Consider the following 19832-nt stretch of genomic DNA (forward strand, 5'->3'; position numbering starts at 1 on the left):
TTGGTTAAAGTATGGATTTTCTACGAAGCGCCATATTTTCCCTGAGCTGCCAAGTCAAAAGGATACATTTAGGCATAATATTTGTAACATTGTAGCAACTTTAAATATGTGCCCCCATCATTTCCATAACAGGAATAATGATAATAATGTTATTACAGTCGACACTTGGGTTCTGAATGCGATCCGTGCAGGATGCACGTTCGCAACCTTCAGTGTCTGCAACCCTCAACGCCGTGTCTGCGTGGGTTGCGATTTGGCGCTTCTGCGCATGCGCAAAGTGCAATTTAGTGCTTCTGTGCATGTGCAAGCGCCAAAACCCGGAAATAACCCGTTCCGGTTCTTCCGGGTTTCGGTGAGTCCGTAACACGAAAATGCGCAACTTGAAGCATCTGTAACCCAAGGTATGACTGTACTTCAGGGTCAAATTCAGGGTGGCTTCTGAATTTGTAACAAGAATTGCCCTGGATTTTTTTTAAAAAATGTAGTTCCTTCCCATAGCACGGCTACCACCTTCCTTGCTACCATCCCCACCACCGCTGGCATGCAGTGACAGCGTGCTCAATTTGACCACCTCCCAGAAGCAGACCGCAATGCAAATGGAAGCTGATGATCTCGTTTGCATTCTTGGAGAGGACTGGTGGACAGGCTGCCACCGCAACGTTCAGGAAGAGGAGAAGGGTGGTGGTGGCGGCAGTTGGCCCCTGTCATGATTCAGCCCCACAAAGCCAGCCCCTCACTCTGCTGCTTCTGCCTCGAATCCAGTCTCTAGGGATGGGACAAGATAAATACACTAGCAAGATGGTGACTCCAAACTGAGTACAGCCAAGCCCGCTGCAGAACTCTTTGCCCTATGTGGAGCAAACATGCATGCAGAGCTTACACCGAGGATGTTTGTGTGACACTTCTCAGCTTCCCTGCTTTCCTTCTCCCTTGTTAAATCGTTGGGGAGATTGATTAGCTGGCCAAACCAGTCCTTGTTTGGAAGCCAACCATTTCAAACAAGAAACGTGGTTTCTGCTTAACAACGGGCAGCGATAAAAGACTTAGGGGCATCTCAGCTGGAGCCATGCAAAATTACTTGCACACTATAACAATGGCTGACGTGGGTGGTGCTGTGGTCTAAACCACAGAGCCTAGGGCTTGCCGATCAGAAGGTCGGCAGTTCGAATCCCCGCGACGAGGTGAGCTCCTGTTGTTCGGTCCCAGCTCCTGCCCACCTAACAGTTCAAAAGCATGTCAAAGTGCAAGTAAATAAATAGGTACCACTCCGGTGGGAAGGTAAACGGCGTTTCTGTGCGCTGCTCTGGTTCGCCAGAAGTGGCTTAGTCATGCTGGCCACATGACAAACGCCAGCTCCCTCGGCCTATAGAATGAGATGAGAGCGTAATCCCAGAGTCCTCCACAACTGGACCTAACGGTCAGGGGTACCTTTACCTTTATAACAATGGCTGCTTCTTGAAATGTGTTGCTGTCAAATGTTCTGCTGGGCTTTCCAGCTACTGGACCTCTGCTGCTTTCCAGAGGTATGACTGGCTGTTCTTGGAAACTGATTACTGCTGGACTGGATAGAGCTACGCTCTGATGTAGCAAGGTTGTTGTTGTTCTTTTACTTTCATGGTGAGCATGAGGCCAGTGGAAGGCGGCATCATGCCAACGAAGAACTGAGCTAAACAAGTTTCAACAAGTTGGAGCAGTCATGAGATGCCACAGTGTGTGTCAAATTACTAATCCGTTGGCAGCTTTTGATTGAACTTCTGTGGGTAAAATAGGAAAATTTGATAAAACTCAAAGTAAGTCAGGCAACCTTAGGCAAGTGCATATTTAAAGAATTTAATCAGGGAATGCAATGGGAGGATCAGAGGTCAAGTTAAACTGAATTACAAAACGATGTATAAAGCAAGTATCAATTAAGGAATGAGAGATTGTATACTTTTATCTTTGTCTGTGTGTTTAACATCAACTGATTGTCTTTGTTATGTTATGCAGTTTTCTTTTATAAATTTTTATTAAGATTTTTCAACGATTTTTAACATATTAAGAAATTCAAATTGCATTTTACATTTTCAATTACCCCCCCCACGACTTCCCCCAACTTCCCTTTCTGGTTTATAATATATTTATTTATTCTGTTCATAATTTTGTACACCTTATATACTAAAACTAAAATTATATTCTTAATCTATTCTTGACCCTTTTACCTCATATTTGTGTTTTCTATTTATATTTGTCAAATCCTGCAAGTGAGTTCATTTCAATGCATTGTTTCTGTATGTACATCTTAAAGGGTTCCCAATCCTTTTTAAAGTCATTATTGTCTTTATATTTAAGTCTCTCAGTTAACTTTGCCATTTCTGCATATTCCATCAACTTTTCTTGCCAATATTCTTTCTTTGGCATTTCCTCGCTTTTCCATCTTTGAGTTAATAGGATTCTGGCCGCTGTTGTTGCATACATAAATAGATTCTTTTTTTCTTTTGGTAACTCTTGCCCTACAATGGCTAATAAAAGTGCTTCTGAACTTTTAACAAAAGTTATCTTAAACATTTTTTTTCATTTCATTATAAATCATATCCCAATAATTTTTGATTATTTTGCAATTCCACTACATATGAAAGAAGGTACCTTCCTTTACATTTCCAGCACTTATTATAGCTCATTCAATACATTTTTTGCCATTTTCACCAGTGTAATATACCATCAGGACATCATTTTCATATAATTCTCTTTCAACAATATGCAATCATTAAATTTTAAATTGCTCTTCCATAACTTTCCCCAATCTTCCATTTGTATATTGTGTCCTATATCTTGTGCCCATTTAATCATTACTGATTTCACCTTCTCATCTTTTGTCTCCCATTCTAGCAATAAACTGTAGGTTTTCTTTACTTACTTACTACGTATTCTCTTCTGTTATTTCTCTTTGGAATCTAGATATGGTGTAGTTAAATCCTTTCTTATTATCTTCCTTAAAGATCTCATTTAAGTGCCGATGTTGCAGCCAATCATAAACCGAATCTTTGCTTTCATCATAATCTTTTAATCTTAATTTCCCTTCTCTTTCTATCAATAAATCTCTATATGTCAGCCGTTTTGCCTCCATATTTATTCTTTTGATTGACATCACGTCTGTAGGGGCCACTCACCAGGGTGTTTTTTGCTCTAATAGATCTTTATACTTTTCCCATACCTTTATCAATGCTTTCCTAATTATATGATTATGAAATCCTTTATGTATCTGGCAGAAATGACTGGCAGAATCTGAGACCAGGGAGAAGAGTCGGCGGAAGAAGATTGGAAGAAATTTAAAGACTACCTACAGAAATATTGCAAAATTAATGAATGTTAGAATGATGTTGGATAGAAATTAAGTGGTTTCCAGCTGTAATGCTTTAAGGGAATATGAGAGAGAGAAAAAGGCTTAGAAACAGGTAAAAATTTAATGGTAAGGATTTGCTGAACTAACAATTTGAATTGGAATACAAAAAAGGGAGGTATGGGGAGGTACGGGAAACAAGTTAAAGGAAAATAAGTAATTGAAAATCTGCATGTTTTTAATTATTTTTATTTTTGTATTTTTGCTATTATTTTTTCCCCTTTTTTTCCTTTTTACCTTTATTGTATTATTACTAAAAACCTTAATAAATATTCTATAAAAAAGAGAAATCCTTTATGTATCTTCCCTTTATTATACCATAAATATGCATGCCAACCAAATCTATTGTTGTGTCCTTCCAAGTCTAATAAATCAGTATTTTCTAATTTAATCCAATCCCGGATCCAAGTAATGCAGCTTGCCTCATAATACAATTTTAAATCTGGAAGATTTATTTTATATTTTATTATCGGCCTCTTCCCTTTCCAGATAAATTTAGATTTATCTTTTTGCCACTTCTCGAGGGAAGCCGCATCACTTATTACTGGTATTGTTTGAAATAAAAACAGCATTTTTGGAAAAAAAACATTCATCTTGACTGCTGCAATACTTCCTATTAAGGAGTATGTTATGTTATGCAGTTTTCAACCAATAAAGCTCAGTTCTCAGGAGTTGCTGGTATGATGGTGCCACAGAGCCATCCTCCCAACACCAGGATTTCTGCCACTTTTTATTCATTTATTTATTAAATTTATATATGAGGATTTTGACAGGGTGGAGCGAGGCAGGGGTGAGGGCAGGGGTGGACCTACATCAGGTTTCCTCAACCTTGGCCCTCCAGATGTTTTGAGACTACAATTCTAATCATCCCTGAACACTGGTTCTGCTAGCTAGGGATCATGGGAGTTGTAGGCCAAAAACATCTGGAGGGCCAAGGTTGAGGAATCCTGACCTACATTTTTGGGACCCTGAAGCTTGAACTGCTATGGGGCAGCATATGTGGTACAATTAAAATAATTATTTAACATGCTGGATACAGTGGTACCTTGGTTCTCAAATGCCTTGGTACTCAGACAACCTGGAACCCAAACACTGCAAACCTGGAAGTAAAAATTCCAGTTTGCGAACCTTTTTCAGAAGCTGAAAGTGCTCCATTTTGAGTGCCATGCTTTTGTTTTGAGTGCCACACTTCTGTTTTGAGTGCCACATTTCCGTTTTGAGTGTTACGCTGAGGTCTGTCTGTTTTTGCTATTTATTTTGTATTTTTGTTTCGCAGCCCTTTTTTTATTTTTGTGACTGTGTGGAACCCAGTTCAGCTACTAATTAATTGATTGTGTAACTGCAGTACATTGTTTATGGCTTTCATTTTATGGATCAATGGTCTCATTACATAGTAAAATCCATGTTAAATTGCTGTTTTAGGGGTTGTTTTTAAAGGTCTGGAATGGATTAATCCACTTTACCTTACTTTCTATGGGAAAGTGTGCCTTGGTTTTGGAATGCTTTGGTTTTGGAACGGACTTCCGGAACGGATTAAGTTTGAGAACCAAGGCACCACTGTACTTTGACTGCCTTTGGAGTATTTAGCCTAATGCACCTTCTAGAGGATAAGAAAAGTATTTGCAGAGGCCGCTCCACAACATGGGATAGAATGTGCTAATACATCTTTAGATTCTTGGGCAGGAGTGGGGAACTTTAGGCTCTCCAGACATCACTGAATAACTCTCCCTTTTGCAACAGCAACAAAAATATAGCTGTGGTGGAAAGAAGACACCTTCAGCCAATCATTTTATTGCAGGCTTCGGTGCAGGTCTTGTCTCAAATGTTCCTGGCAGGACAGTGGAAGATAAGGACTCCTCCCTGATTCTTTGCTGATCAGATTGCTAGACTCCTTGACCCACTGACATGTAAACGTATAGAATATTGCTTAGCCCAATCACAGTTTATTGCTTTTCTGTCAAAGTATGTTTAACGAGGGTGATATTCTGACGTAGCTCTCATACCTCCTTGTTTGCTAAGCTGCCCATCCTTGAGCTCTGACAATGTTCTCAAGCAATAAAATTCTTTAAAGGCTTCTTCAAATAGTTTTAAACTTGTACATAAAAACCATTGCCTCATAGGGGAAGAAAAGGAAAGATAATGAGATTTTGCCCTTGAAGCTGTCATGTTAGATGGCCACACCCACATTTCTTCTATGTGGGTATGTATGGGTTGGAAAGCTGTGATTGGCTCTCTGTGTTTCTTACAGGCTCCAGTCAGGGCAGAAGAACCCAAGATCTAATAACATGCTCAGAGCTGTCTCCAGGAACTGCACGTAGCTTGCATTCATAGGATGTCAGTGCACATTGAGCAGGCCCCCTGAAAGTGGCAGAACTTGATGTTGTTCAGTGGACAGCATTCACCCGTGCTTCATGGAGGCCAGGCAATCCCATAGAATTCAGCTTCCATTGTGTGCCATAGTCCATTGCTGAAAAACCTTCTCTGAATTTACCCAGAATATTCTGTAGAAATATGTACGCAGACATATAGGACCAGGGTGTTTTTAAAAATTCAGTTAAATTTCATTCTGTGTGTATGTGTGTGTGTGTTTGAGCTGGCTTTTATGTTGTGTAAACAAAAAAAATTCCTTCCAGTAGCACCTTAAAGACCAACTAAGTTAGTTCTTGGTATGAGCTTTCGTGTGCATGCACACTTCTTCAGATGTGTATCTGAAGAAGTGTGCATGCACATGAAAGCTCATACCAAGAACTAACTTAGTTGGTCTTTAAGGTGCTACTGGAAGGAATTTTTGTTTTGTTTTGACTATGGCAGACCAACACGGCTACCTATCTGTAACTTTTATGTTGTGTGGTCAACATTGTACGTGGAAATATTAACCAGCTCAAATACGTGTTGGAAGTGTAAGGAAAAGGAGGGGACATTTTACCATATGTGGTGGGACTGTAATGAAATTAAAAAGTTTTGAGAAATGATATACAGTGGTATTTCGGGTTACATATGCTTCAGGTTACATACGCTTCAGGTTATAGACTCCGCTAACCCAGAAATAGTACCTCGGGTTAAGAACTTTGCTTCAGGATGAGAACAGAAATTGTGCAGCAGCAGGAGGCCCCATTAGCTAAAGTGGTGCTTCGGGTTAAGAACAGTTTCAGGTTAAGAACGGACCTCCAGAATGAATTAAGTACTTAACCCAAGGTACCACTGTACAATGAATTGAAGAAAATATTCCATCTAACATTTGTTAAGAAACCTGAAGCATTTCTGTTAGTGATTGTAGGAAAAGTCTTGCCAAAGAAGATGAAAAATATATTTATGTATGTGACAACGGTGGTGAGAGTCCTAATAGCACAAGGATGGAACTATGAGGATACCTCACTAAAGAACTATGCCAAGAGAAACTGATGGACTACGCAGAATTGGCAAAACTGACACATAAACTACGGGACAAGGATAATTGTGACTTTAAAGATGAATGAGTACCTTTTACAAAGTACCTAAAGAAGCAACAAAGTGAACTGGACTCCTTGGTAGGCTTTCAATAAACACTCACAAACTTTTTTTTTTGACAATAATCAGTCAGATAAATTAAGGATTTATACATTTTTGTAACATGCAGAGAATAGCATCTGAGGGATGCTATTGGAGCTGAGGGAAGTCAAGGAGGAAGGGGAGGGTGGGTCGTCTTATGGGAGGGGGAAATGTGGGGGGGGGGAATTAAGGTGATATGTTTTAAGATAATATGTTTTGTTCAAATTCCTATTAATTTTTTTTTAAAAAAAACCATTGTATGTGGAAATATTAGATTCCACTGGGACCCTGTAACTAGAATTCTGTACCCCACCTGGAATGTTAGATTTTATGGATGAATGTTAAAGGATCCAGTTGAACCCGTCTTTCTCTCCAGCCATGAGGAAATGCAAATAACACACTTCTGGGATGAGGATAAAGGGAGCCTATATATGGGGATGAAAATAACTCAATTGTGGGATGCACAGCACCCTTCTGCAGGTGAGTATATGCTAAATGATGGTCATGCCCTGCATTTCTGGATGATTTGAGGATGACCATTGCAGACAACATGGCAAGGCTGGCAGTAGACGCTTCCATGTTTGATATTGGAATTAGAAGAAAATGGGAACATCGCAACATTTAGTGGGTTTAGATTATGGACCAAACTAGGGCCAGAGAATCTCTTGCTCTTCAGATGTTGTTGGGCTCCAATATGGCTTGTCCTCATGAATGAGGGGAGTTGTACTCCAGCCATAATTGAGTTCAGCTGGGGAATTCAGCATAGATTGAACTCCAGCAGGATCTCGTAGAATCTGAGACTGTTTAAACTTTGGCTGGATCATGTTCATTGGTTTTAGCTGCCAACTTGTAAATTTCATCTAAGGATAAAGGGGTTTAGCCTATACATAGGATCCAGCTCGTAGGGGCTGGGGTCCCTTCATGCCCCCATAAAATATTTGAGGGGGGCCAGGGGCTTGCCATTCAAATGGTTTACACGTGCCATGTCTTGTGGTTGATTATGTGAGGCAGGGCTTACGCCCCCCCCCTATTTTATTCAGGTTGGCACCCCTGAGCCTATAGAAGCAAATGCAACAATATAGCTTCATTGGTCTTTTAAGGAGCTACAGAGTTCCTTACTGTTCTCCTTAACTTCCTTTGTCCTTCAGCACAGCCCCATCCTATTTCAAACGAAACTAAACACCCATCTAGCCCAACAACCTGGTCTCACGGGTCCCAGCAGATGCCTATGGGAAACCTGCAGACAGGACCTGTGTGCAACTGACTCTCCCCACTTGTGCTCCTCAGGAACTGGTCTCCAGAGGCATATGGCTCATGCTGGCCATGGATGGACTTAACCTTCATGAAGGACACCCTTAGTCTTTAGTCGGGGAAGTCGGCTCTTGCTTAGGGAGGTGGGGATTGGGGAGGCACAATCTAGCCACCACTATAATGGATACCCTTAATTGCTTGCATGGGAGGCAGGGAGGGCCGCCATCTTGGATGGCTTTAAAAGGGGATTAGCCAAATCTACTACATTGTGGCTACTACCCACAATGGCGATGTCAAAGAGAGCGCAATTCTGAATTCCAGTTGTTAAGAAACACAGGTGGGCAGAGTGCTGGTGCGCTCATATCCAACTTGCCCATTTCTCTCAGGCACCTGTTCAGCTACTGTGAGAACAGGATGCTGGACTAGATAGGCCATTGGCCTGATCCAGCAGGTTCTTCTTAGGTTCATAAGTTAGTCTTCAGGGAGCCTCAGGAGTGTTTTGTTCCTACGTGCCAAGATGGAGAGACTCTTCGGAGATAAGTTCGCAGTAACTTTTGGGAGGTGACAGCAGTGTGACACACCCATGGAACATGGATAGGCAAACTAAGGCCCAGGGGCCAGATCTGGCCCAATCGCCTTCTAAATCTGGCCCGCGGACAGTCTGGGAATCAGCGTGTTTTTAAATGAGTAGAATGTGTCCTTTTATTTAAGGTGCATCTCTAGGTTATTTGTGAGGCATAGGAATTCATTCATTTTTTCTTCTTTCCAAAATATAGTCCGCCCCCCCCAAGGTCTGTGGGACAGTGGACCAGCCCCCTGCTGAAAAAGTTTGCTGACCCCTGGTCTGGAACAATAATAAACTAGCTATGTTTAGTGGTGGCTGATGCCGATTGTGATTGGATCAGCAAAGGCAGGGAGGCTAACGGGCGAAGGCAAAAATATTGACAGATGGAACTGATTGCTGCTAGATTTGTCCCCATCTCCTTCCCTGCGGAGTTCTAGGAGGGGAAACCAAGACTAAGGAGGAGGACACTGACAGCCAGGCTTGCTTGCAAATATGAAGGCAGGCAGGCAGGCAGGCAGGGTCTGGCTGAGGACAGTGCCCCATAAGCTCCAGTCTCCATACCCCATTAACTTACCCCATATGTACCCACTCAACCACTTCAATCGGCAGAATTCTCACTTTTACAGGTGCCGCATAATACTCACACCACATCTGTAAGAACTTGATTGCTTACTGTGGCAGCACTGAAACGCTGGAACTCCTTGCCTATTGATATCAGGCAGGATCCTTCACCATATTCTGTTGAGTGCCTGCTGAAGATACTATTATTTAGGAAAGCCTGTCCAGTTTGTATGAGTTTTAATTTGTTTTAGGCTATTTTATTGTAGTCTTAACTTTCTGTATGTCTTAAATTATGGTTTTGGTTTTTTTTAAAAAAAGTAATAATTCTATTGTTTTATATTTTATCTTTTCTGTAAATGCCTTTGAGGTCTTTTTCTACAATCAAGTAGTATATATATATATTTGGTGAAATAATACAAAAATAAATAATATCCAAACACGATTTCTTCTCTCTCCCTCCTTGTCCAGCCATGGGGAGGACAAGCTTCTTCCTCATCTGCCTTTGGGTCTGGAACTCAGCATTCTGGGGTGAGTATTAATGAGAATGGAGGAAATGGCTTCGAACTGAAGAAAACAGGTGGGAGAACAATATGCTTCTGTAATTAGAAGGCAAATAATATTTCTCTCTCTATCCCAATGGCCTGACAGGCACCTGGGAGCTTCCAAGAGCTCTGGAATGTTGATGTATCAACTGAGAAAAGAAAATGGGGCAGGGGAGGAATGGGGAAAACAGGGGGGCTGCTCAGTTTTCTAGCAGATAAATGTGAGTCAGGGGCATAGCAGGGAAGGCTTGCTGGGGTGAGCGTCCAAGGAACATTTTTCTTGGGAGCGTGCTGCTTATGCCACCCTCCCTGAGCCAGCCCTCCGCCATGGAACTGGCTTGGGAGGGCGGTGGGAGGAGGACATGACAGCCATGCACCCTTCAATCCCAGGCCCTCGAAGGCGAGGCTGGGATCAAAGGGTGCATGGCATCCTTCTCACGCCACCCTCCCTGAGATCCCAGCCTCGCAAAGCGCTGCAGGGCCAGGTGCACTTTGCAAGGCTGGAATCATTCCAGCCTCACAAAGTGGCTCGGGGATGGTGTTGCTCTGGCTCTGGCTGGGCTAGTGAATGGCAGCTCTGTTTGCCCATACACTCTGCCCCCTGAAATGCGTGCCCCCCAGTCACTGGTGGAGGAAGGTGTGGGTGGGGGGGCATCACCCTGGGTGCCATCCCTGGGGGAAGGTGACAAAATCCTCTGGGCGGATCGGTGGAGTGGCGCTCACCCGCCTGCCACTGCTGTGATCATGGTGGTGGGTTTGCGGCGGCAGTGCTGTGCACGGATCGCAGCACCAGCGCCACACGTGGATAGCAGCAGTGGTGCCATGCGCAGGTCGCGGAGGTGGGATCGTGGCGGCGCCCCCGTGGGCAGATCGTCCCGCCCCTACCGCTCTGGATGCTGTAACCGGTAGCTATGCCCCTGCCCCCAATGCTATGGAAACATGCTCCACCACTGATGTGAGTATCTGGTAGAGGAGGAGAACTTGGTTTGCAGGGGAAATGTTAGGGGGTTGAGAGAACCCTCTTTTCTTTTCTTTCTTTCTTTCTTTCTTTCTTTCTTTCTTTCTTTCTTTCTTTCTTTCATTTTCTTTACGAAACAGATGCTTTTTTAAAAAAGAAAAACCTGAAGAAAAGAAGAAAAAGCAAAAAAAGAAAATAGTATACCGCTATTACAATTGTTAACAGTTAAAAATGACCATTTTTAACTTACTGCCTTTTGTATAAATGACTTCCAAATTTCAGTATACTTGTCATTGCAGAGTCTATGTCTATAAGCAACCCATTCATAAATGGGAAGTGAAGTCAGGTCTTCAATCCATTGAATAAATGGAGCTTTTTCCAATGCAGCATTATCAGTCTTTTGGCCATAGAGAATCCATTTACGCTGTCTGGTTGTCAAATTCCCTACAGTAGGCATACAGTTCAAAAGAATATTATCCTTTGAAAATTTTAGCTATTTCCACACAGTCATATTTATATAATCCATGACTTCCCCCCAAAACTTACTAAGTATAGGACATTATAAAAACATATGTTATAAAGAAGCATTACACTTATTACAGCTCCAACAAAATGATGTCTTATACAATCCTTTTCTATACAAATGTAGTGGAGTCCGATAACTTCTAAATATTATTTTCTGTTGTATAAGTTGTAACATAAGGTCCCCTGACACCCTTGCTATAGGAGTTTAAACACTCCAGTTATCTAGGAAACATAGGAATCCCCAGTGCTTTCTCTCTTTTTTGCTAATAATAATAATAATAATAATAATAATAATAATAATAATAATAAATTTTATTCATACCCCGCCCTCCCTGGCCAGAGCCAGGCTCAGGGCGGCTAACACCAATAAAATCACAGTAAAACCCCAATTTAAAATACAGGTTAAAATGCAATTTAAAATGCAGCCTCATTTTAAAGTAGCTGATAAATCAAGACCATAAGGGGAGGGAAACATAAGGGTCAGACCGAGTCCAAACCAAAGGTCAGGCGGAACAGCTCTGTCTTGCAGGCCCTGCGGAAAGATGTCAAGTCCCGCAAGGCCCTAGTCTCTTGTGACAGAGTGTCGGGGCCAGTGCTGACCCTGGCCCTAGTTGAAACCAGTCTAACCTCCTTGAGACTCAGGACCTCCAAAGTGTTGTTATTTGTGGACCTTAAGGTCCTCCGAGGGGCATACCAGGAGAGGCGGTCCCATAGGTACATGGGTCCTAGGTCGCATAGGGCTTTAAAGGTCAAAACCAGCACCTTAAACCTAGGTAGAAAAAAAAGGTGCTGGAATTCAGTAAGCTGCTCAGCTGAGGCACAGAAGGCTCCCCATGCCACAGCTGAGGAGCCTCAACAAGTCTCTGGCTGGCAAGGAGACTCTCCCCAGAACCCAAAGAGATCCTCGTTTGGCTCTGGGGTTGGTCTTTTGAGTGAATTCCAGCACCTTTTTTTTCTACCTAACAACACTTTGGAGGCCAGTTTCTACGCCCGCTCACACACCCTTCTCTATCCTACATCAAGACGTGAGCCAGGGCATGGGGCTTCAGTAAGCTGCTCAGCTGAGGCACAGAAGGCTCCCCATGCCACAGCTGAGGAGCCTCAACAAGTCTCTGGCTGGCAAGGAGACTCTCCCCAGAACCCAAAGAGATCCTCGTTTGGGTGTGTGAGTGGGCGTAGAAACTGGCCTACTGTGGAAGGGTAAGATTTACATTTCCTGCTCTGCCCACATTTGCCTCTGGCCCAGCCCAGCCTGCTCTGGGGCCCACAGAAAGTTGCCTAGAATGAAATGTGGCTCTTACAAATCCTTAGAAATGAACACATGAGAAATTGATGTGGACCAGAGCCAACCATTTCTACCTCAGTGGGAATACACAGCTCTTGTCCTGGCTAGATGAAGACCTGGACGAGAGCATTCATTTTAGGGGGCAAGGGAATACATTGAGAGGTTGTTATTGCAAACAGAAGGCTGGAGGAGACTGAAATCATTCTAACTCAGCATGTCTAACCTTACAATATCCTTTACCACCCTCTTCTTCACTCTCTTTTCTGCCTGCCCTTATAGTTACCTGCCTCGGTAGGAGCTTTGGGACACATTTTGCCACCTCCTTTATGCAGAATTTTGACCAGCAAGGCAAGCTTGAAGTGCAGATCATCGCTTACTCTGACTCGACCACCGTGACAGTCTCTGTCCCTTGTGAAGGCTGCCCGCAGGAAGAGAACTTTGAAAGAAGGCTCACTGTCGATAAGGGGAAGATGGTGCAAGTTGAGCTCCCAAATTTTGTGGAAATCATCGGCAGCAAAGTTTTCTCTAGCGTTGTCCAGATCCAGTCAGACAAAGATGTGTCGGTGGTGTCCTTGAGCTCCAAGCCTTACAGCACAGAAACTGCTCTGCTCTACCCTGTGAGCAGTTTAGGGACTGAGCATTATGTTGTGGGTCCTGCCATAGGCCCTACAGGATATTTACAAGAGTTTGCTGTCTTAGCCACCCAGGGACCTAATGTGGTCGTTATCCACCTGACAAGCCCAGTGACCTTCAATGGGCAAACATACACCGCAGGAAGTAAACTGAGTGTGACACTAAATGCTTTCACTGGAGTCCAGTTGCAAGGAAAAGGTGATCTCTCCGGCACTAGGATTGTCTCTCAGCTACCAGTGGCTGTCCTGTCCGGCCATGCCTGTTCGTGGAGGTACACTAAATGCAACCATGTCTTTGAGCAGCTCCTGCCCGTGTCCAACTGGGGGAAGACGTTTGTGGCCCCTCCTATACCTTGGCAGACCAAAACTGACACCCTTTATGTCTCAGCATCCCAAGCCACCATCCTGAACTACCAGATGGGTACATCAAAGCAGACGATAAACCTGGGAGGTGGGCAGATCCAGCAGATTCAGATCTCACCCCAAACCCCAATCTACCTCTCGGCCGATGTTCCGGTACAGGTGCTCCTCTATAGTAATGGTGGGAGCACCCAGTCTTTTAGCTACGACACCTTCTTGATAGGGATTCCAGACATTGAAAGTTACAGCCTCTCGTACAATGTGAATGGGCAAGTCGGCTTTCAGAACTCTATTATTTTGGTGGTGAAGAGTTTGGAGACTGGTGGTCTCACAGTGAATGAGAATCTCCTGAGCGGAGTGAAGTGGAGTCCAGTTCCTGGCTCAGAGTACTCTTGGGGGAGCTATGACCTGCCAGATATACTTGTGCCCTACATAGTGGCAAACCCCCTGTCCCATTTTTGCGTCATCAGTGTGGGCATTGCAAATATGAATGGCTATGGGTCGTGTGGTGCCGGCAGAGACCGTAAGTAGAAGGTTCCAAAGCTTATCCATGTGTATGCTGTCTTTTTATCCTGCTTTTAAGACAAGGAATAATAATAAAATACATGAGGGCTCAGACAAAGAAAGGGAAGCAGAGGGAAAAGTTAGAAAGGGCAGATTGGTTCTTCAAGGTAAGAGCAAGGTAGGGAGTTACAAGAGAGTGCTTATATCCAGTTCAGACCAGGCACATCTTCCTTTGCTAGCATTGGCAGCCAGAGCCCATTGGGACTGGTGGAGACAGAAGGCAGAGAGGCCAAAAGTAGGTGGAGTTGAATCAATGACAGGTGGGGCAAGCTAACTCGAGGTTAGTCCTCATCCTTCTGGCTTCTGAGTTATACAAATGCTACACTGAGAGTAAGGAGGAAGCCATCCTCTGGACTAGATGCAATTAAGGAGGGAGGCAAGTGGAAGCTGGCTGAGGCGCAGACTCAGGTTGGCGGGGCAATGACCCTTGTGCCCCAGTAGGTCAGCCTCCACTCTAGTGTTCTTTCTTCAATAGCAGTTGAAGGCTCTTGTTCCTTCGGCCAATGGTTGGGGTTAGGGTGTCTTTCTGTTCCATTCTGCAGTTCCAGGACCACAGACAGGTAGAGCTGAGCACAGTGGTACCTTGGTTGTCGAATGGCTTGACTCCTGAACACATCGTCTCCTGAATGCTGCAAACCTGGAAGTAGGCGTTCCAGTCTGCAAACGTTTTTTGGAAGCCGATCATCTGACGCGGCTTCTGTGGCTTCCGATTGAGTGCAGGAAGCTCCTGCAGCTGGTCAGAATCCACGCCTTGGTTTTCGAACGGTTCCAGGAGTCAAACGGACTCCCAGAATGGATGAAGTTCGACAACCAAGGTGCCTCTGTATGCTTTAAGGTAGGGAGGGGGGAAGCAAGCACCCATTGCTTCTTTGGCTGATTGATGGGGTCAGGTTGGTCTTCCTCCTGCCTTGACTTTCTCCTGGCATGCAGGGGCTACAGCCTCTCAGTAGCCTCAGGACCCTTCTGTTACCAATTTCCAGAAGACAACTCAAAAAATTTGTACCCTATGTGGGGATTCATGCTGCAGAGAGTGGGAGGACATTCAGAAGTGGGTAGCAACCCCCTCAGCACTGAAATGGCTACACATACAGCTGTGGGACCCCTGCTGCCAGTGCCAGGTTCATGGGGGAGGGCAATTCACTTGGGCTTCTAATCTCAGTCAATGCCCCCATTCAGAGTAAGAGGGAAAAGAAATGTCTTCTGTTTAAATCAGGGATGAGGAATCTGTGTCCCACCAGGTGTCATGGGCTCCAGTTCCCATCATGCCTGATCATTGGCCTTGGCTGTTATGGTTGATGGGACTTGGAGTCCAAAACCATATAGAGGGCCAAAGGTTCCCCATTCCTAGTATAAATAACGCCTAGTCTCACTAAGCAGGAGCAGCACTAGGGAGCAATGTGGTGCAGGTATCAGTCATTGATTGTAGACCTATAGTAAGATTTAAGAGATTTGACCCAATTTGCTTGAAATAATTTTTATTCTCCTCATTTATTTTAAAAATAATGCTCATAATTTTGAAAGCAACTGAGTTTAGGGATAGTAGATGAAGCGATGTGCAATACGGCATCCAAGTTAAAAAGTTTCCATTGTTGCGATAATATTAATCAGCATGTTTAATTTAATAGTTTCAAGATCTGAAAAAGTGTTTGAAACTAAAAATATGAAGCTATGCTAAATCTTCAAAGTGGTAGCAAACTTTGTATGAATTCTAATTGGTTCAGAGTGCTGGCAAATAACTTCCTCCCTCCTGTCCTTAGCTGAACCAGAACTCACCTGTAGCAATGTGCTGTGCCGTAGAGGCATGGTGTGCAAGATGATAAATGGTCAACCGCACTGTGTGCCATCCTCTAATGCTACCTGCTGGGCAATGGGTGACCCGCACTACAACACTTTTGACGGACGCAAGTATGACTTCCAAGGAACTTGCACCTACACTTTTGTCAAGACACGTGCTGAAAGCTTTGGACTTCCATCTTTCCATATCTTTGCCAAGAATGAAAACCGGGGGAACAAAGCAGTGTCCTATGTGACCGTGGTGACAACTGAGGTTTATGGGTATACCATCACCATGACCAGATCAGAAATTGGTTTTGTACAGGTGAGTGATGATCGATTCAGAGTTGATTCAGAAGGCAGGTTCAATGACACTTACGAGTCCATGACGGCCATGTGAGCTGATGGTTACTGCACATGTTCAAGTTGTAAAACAAAAGACTGGTGACATTTTTAGGCCCTGCCATCTTGACCTATGAGACATCTTTACATATAAGCCACCAGCAAATTTGTACCAGGCATTGCTAGGGAAGCAGAAGAAACCAAAGGATCAGTGCAGCTTCTAAAGGTTCCTTCCATGATTCAAAATGCCAGCCACTCATATTCAAAGAAAGAGGAAAACCTGCTCATGGATCTGAGGAACAAACATGTCCAATTTGGTTCAAATCCATGCAGTTTTTTAAGGTTCATGGCATCCAGATGGTGTCCAATCGTATCCCAAAACAGCCAAAACTTGTAGCCCAATAGATGGAGAAGCAGGCTTAGCTTAGTTTAGTTTAGCTTCTGCTGCTACACATGAGCAAAAGGTGATTTTACCCTCTTGTGTCTTTCTTCCTCTGTAATACAGGTCAATGGTATCCGGGCACACTTGCCCATTTATCTGAAGGATGGGAACTTGCAAATTTTGCAGGTTGGCAACTCTGTCATACTTTCCACTGACTTCCAGCTGAAGGTATCTTACGACTGGAGTCAGCATCTCCGCGTCACCATCAGCAGTGCTTATCAGGAGGCTGTCGGTGGCCTATGTGGGAATTACAATGAGAATCCCAGTGATGACTTCGAAACACCTGCAGGCACCACAGCCCCTAACATCCCGGCCTTTGGTGAAAGCTGGGAGGTGCCGACTATTGGCAGCCTTTGCTGGCATGATTGCAATGGGCCATGTAAGCCTTGCGAATCCGATCAGGCCCAGAGGTATGAGTCAGAGGCCTACTGTGGTCTGCTAACCAAGGTTTCCAATGGCCCCTTTGCTTCTTGCCATGCCAAGGTGCTCCCCACAATCTACTTTACAAACTGTGTGTTTGACGTCTGCTCCACTGAAGGCAACAAACAGTCCTTGTGTGATGCCCTGGCAGCCTATGCCGATGCCTGCCAGAACGAGGGAGCCCAAATTGGTGACTGGAGAAGGGACTCTGGATGCTGTGAGTATGCAAAGCACGGAAAAGAAGGGGGTGAACTAAGTGAAGGGGGCCTTGTTTCAGATCGGGGTCTTAAAGGTGAGAGGTCTCCTAAATAACAAGCCACAGTTCCCAGGATTCTCTGGGGGAAATCATAATTCTTAAAGTGGTCTAAAAGTGCTATGAATGCATAGTTGGGATGTGATCCAATATAAATGCACAGTAGTGCAGTCAGTGTAGGAACTGGGTGGCAGGGCAGAAGACCAGGCTCTCAGTCTCAAGATTTGTATTCAGAATCCACCTGCTGTGTTAGTCCATGTTGCCAGTAGGGTCAACATAACATCACCACTGTGACCCACCCAACCCCTTCTCTTCCCTACAGACCTGGACTGCCCTCCAAACAGCCAGTACCAAATCTGCGGAACAGCCTGCCCAGCCACCTGCATGGATGACCAAATTCAAGGGCCAAAGCTTTGCCCAGCTGTGTGTGTCGAAGGCTGCCAGTGCCTTGAGGGTTTTGTGCTGAGCCAAGGATCATGCATCCCCAAGAGCAGCTGCGGTTGTCTGTACGAAGGGCGCCCCTATGCCCCCAATGAGGCTTTCTGGGCGGATGACATGTGCCAGAAGCGTTGTGTGTGCAACCCGACCAGGAGGGTGGTGGAGTGTGCAGCTAGTGCTTGCAAACCAACGGAACGGTGCCAAGTGGTCAAAGGCGTGCGGGGATGCTATCCGACTGGGAACAGCACCTGCTCTGCATCCGGGGATCCCCACTACTTGAGCTTTGACAAAAAGAGATTTGATTTCCAAGGGCCCTGTGCCTATGTGCTTGCTGAGGTTTTCAACGGACCCCTGGAACTGGAAGGGTTCAGCGTCTATGTTCAAAATGAATACCGGGGAAATACTGCTGTGACCTGGACCCGGAGTGTTCAAGTCAACGTCTATGATGTTGAGATTATAGTCAGCAGGCAATATTCTGGCAAAGTCTTGGTAAGTCTGGCTAACAGTGGGATATCATTATGGTTATGATTAGTCCCCTCTGGTGCCATGTGCAGAGGACTGTTGTGTTGTGGCCACTGTCCGCTGGCTGAGAGCCAATGAAAACTAATTCTGACCACATCCTCCTCCCTATTAAGTTGTGAAAGGACCACACTGGGGCATATACCAGTGGGAGTTTGGCTTTCCAACCAGGCAAGAGCACTCAAGGGGGGGTGCAAATCAAGGCTGGGTGTGTGAACGCAGAAAGGTCAAAGGTGTCAGATAGAGACTTGCACAGCCACACCCCTGGACTGGAGTTTGCCACACCTCCTGTTGAGATTATGGGGGTGGGAAACAAGAGCTCCAAATATCCTTTTCATTTTTTCAACAGCAGCATCTTCTCCTGTCTTCCTAGGTTGAAGGCTTGCTCACCTTCCTTCCCTTTAGTGCAGCTGGAGGAAGAATCAAGTTATATAGGAGGGGCCAGGATGCTGTGATTGAGACTAAATTTGGCCTCGTGGTGACCTTTAACTGGGACAGCAAGGTGTCAGTCACGGTGCCCAACACCTATGCTGACATCCTGCGTGGCCTGTGTGGAAACTTCAACGGGAACCCTGAAGATGATGCCCTTGTGCCTGGGAGCATTCTCATTCCCGATAGGCCAGTATTTGGCGGCAGTGGAATTGAGAACATTGACCCAAAATGCAAGGAGATAGTGGACCCCAAATGTCCAGGGATCGAAGAATTAGCTGCCCAGCAGCGTGCAGCAGGCCAGGAATGTGGGCTTATTGTGGCCAAGGATGGGCCCTTCCGGGAGTGCCACGGCCAGGTTGACGAAGAGGGCGCCTTCCAAGATTGCATTTACGACTATTGTTTCTACAAGGGACGCTATGCCTTCATGTGCGCGGCCATCGCCAGCTATGCCGCAGACTGCCGAGCTGTTGGGGTCACCATATACCCCTGGAGGTCTGCAACCTTCTGCCGTGAGTGTTCCAATGTTTGAAGCAGCTCCTGCTAGGAAGGTCAAGTTCATTTCCAGCAGAGTCTAGGGGCAGATAATGAGAGGAGGGAACAGTGCAGATAAAAGAACAGTTTAGAAACAGGGGAGAAGAAAGGAGAGAAGAAAGAGGTAACTCTCCAAGCCCACCAGACAGACTTTCATCATCTCCCTTCTATGTTTCTCTTTTAACAAAGAAATCACTCTCAAATTGTCCATATAAACGCACACACTCACATGTTTAGTGAAATAAATGTCTTGCCCAGGCTATAGGGCTTTAGACAGATCCAAGCAACCATCCTTTAAAGTTGCAAAAGTTCATAGTCGAATTCAAAATACAGTGTGCTCTCTGCTGGAAAAGTGTGACAGGAAGAAGAAGATTCCACATTCTATTGTTCCCCCTCCTGCCAGAAGAGGTGAGAGAATATGATATCATACCATCCCCTTACAGATAGGTAGCCGTGTTGGTCTGCCATAGTCAAAACAAAAAAAATTCCTTCCAGTAGCACCTTAAATACCTACTAAGTTAGTTCTTGGTATGAG

General features: G+C 44.7%; 1 protein-coding gene across 1 annotated transcript in view; it reads left to right on the top strand.

Annotated features, from left to right (window-relative positions):
- Window positions 1-7358: 7358 nt before the first annotated feature.
- LOC309375810 (IgGFc-binding protein-like) overlaps window positions 7359-19832 on the top strand; it is a 32977-nt gene continuing 20503 nt past the window's right edge. The window contains exons 1-7 of the mRNA XM_081921733.1: window positions 7359-7384; window positions 9750-9809; window positions 12871-14106; window positions 15905-16245; window positions 16768-17416; window positions 17700-18304; window positions 18708-19275. Coding sequence (XP_081777859.1) covers window positions 9752-9809; window positions 12871-14106; window positions 15905-16245; window positions 16768-17416; window positions 17700-18304; window positions 18708-19275 — 3457 coding nt within the window. The 5' untranslated portion in view covers window positions 7359-7384; window positions 9750-9751. The remainder of the gene's footprint in view (window positions 7385-9749; window positions 9810-12870; window positions 14107-15904; window positions 16246-16767; window positions 17417-17699; window positions 18305-18707; window positions 19276-19832) is intronic.

This window comes from Podarcis melisellensis (assembly GCF_964234715.1).
Source record: "Podarcis melisellensis genome assembly, chromosome: 8".
Classification (NCBI taxonomy): domain Eukaryota; kingdom Metazoa; phylum Chordata; class Lepidosauria; order Squamata; family Lacertidae; genus Podarcis; species Podarcis melisellensis.